The 1,158-nt window shown below is 41.5% G+C and overlaps 1 protein-coding gene across 1 annotated transcript in view; it reads right to left on the reverse strand.

Annotated features, from left to right (window-relative positions):
* The window catches only part of LOC125047695, an 8,577-nt gene extending 7,897 nt beyond the window's left edge, over positions 1–680 (reverse strand). Inside the window, exon 1 of the mRNA XM_047646065.1 lies at positions 301–680. Within this exon, the coding sequence (XP_047502021.1) occupies positions 301–366 (66 nt within the window). The 5' untranslated portion in view covers positions 367–680. The remainder of the gene's footprint in view (positions 1–300) is intronic.
* Between the last annotated feature and the right edge of the window lie 478 nt (positions 681–1,158).

A 1,158-nucleotide genomic window follows, 5' to 3' on the forward strand; every position in this document is an offset into this window, starting at 1 on the left:
AATAATAATAATAATAATGATAATAATAATAATAATAATAATAATAATATCAATAATAATGATGATGATGATGATGATATTAATATGATAATAATGGTAAAAATAGAAATGATGATAATAATTATCATTCTCATATTACCATTATTACCAATCATAGTAGTAATAGCTATAATGATAATGCGACACATACTAATGATAATAATAATGGTATCAATACGAAGGCAATTACGAACACAATAACATCAATAATGACGATACAATATCCCCCCTTTCTAAAACTGAAGAAAGTGCTTCACTTACCACGCCCACGAGCAGTTGAGTGGGTATACCGAGGCCGTGGGGGCGCGAGGCAGTGAGAGGGATCATTTTTCCCGTAGTGTCTATGAGAAGAGTGAAGAGGACGACTGATAAAAGGATGGACAGGGTGGATGAAGGGGAGGTGGAGGAGTTAGCAAGTACGTCAGGCTGATGGAGATGGAGAGGCTTTGTGGAGGGATTGGCGGAGATAGAGGTGGTGGAGAGATTTGAGGAGGGTTGGAGGTGGAGAACTGGAGTGGCGCGGGTGGTGGGGAGGATACAGGAAAGTGGAGAAGGAGTGAGGGTACACGCACAACCTTGAATGGTTCTTGGATCAGGGTAAGGCCGTGCAGAGAACTTGCCCTGTCCTGTGTGTGGCAGCACCTGACATGGGCACGCGTCTTGGCCCTCCTTTTATACCCGGTGTGGCATCGAAGGGCACCTGAGTGGCCCATGGCACCTTTAAAATGCCTCTATTCATTGCATACTTACGACACGCTTCATCCCTCTGGCGATTTATTATCTATATTTGTGTCTGATAGATATAGTATAAGCGAGGACGGATGCACGAAAACAGTAAATACTTACATAGGCGCTTCCCCTAACATATGAAAGCAAACCACAGAGAACAAAGAAAACATCAAAATGAAATACTCTCTATTGAATACATGTTCACAAAGGACAACTCTGCCCTGTGAGCCCTTTGTACTGTTTATTTTACGCATTGTACTGGATGTGCGCATGGTGCATTGAGATCATTTCATATTTTGTTAAGCAGTCGACGATAACTACATTAGTGTTTTTTTTCGCTAACATTATCCCAAACGTTGAATCTAGCCATGGATCACTCATTACCAGGCT

This window comes from Penaeus chinensis, chromosome 41 (genome assembly GCF_019202785.1).
Source record: "Penaeus chinensis breed Huanghai No. 1 chromosome 41, ASM1920278v2, whole genome shotgun sequence".
Classification (NCBI taxonomy): domain Eukaryota; kingdom Metazoa; phylum Arthropoda; class Malacostraca; order Decapoda; family Penaeidae; genus Penaeus; species Penaeus chinensis.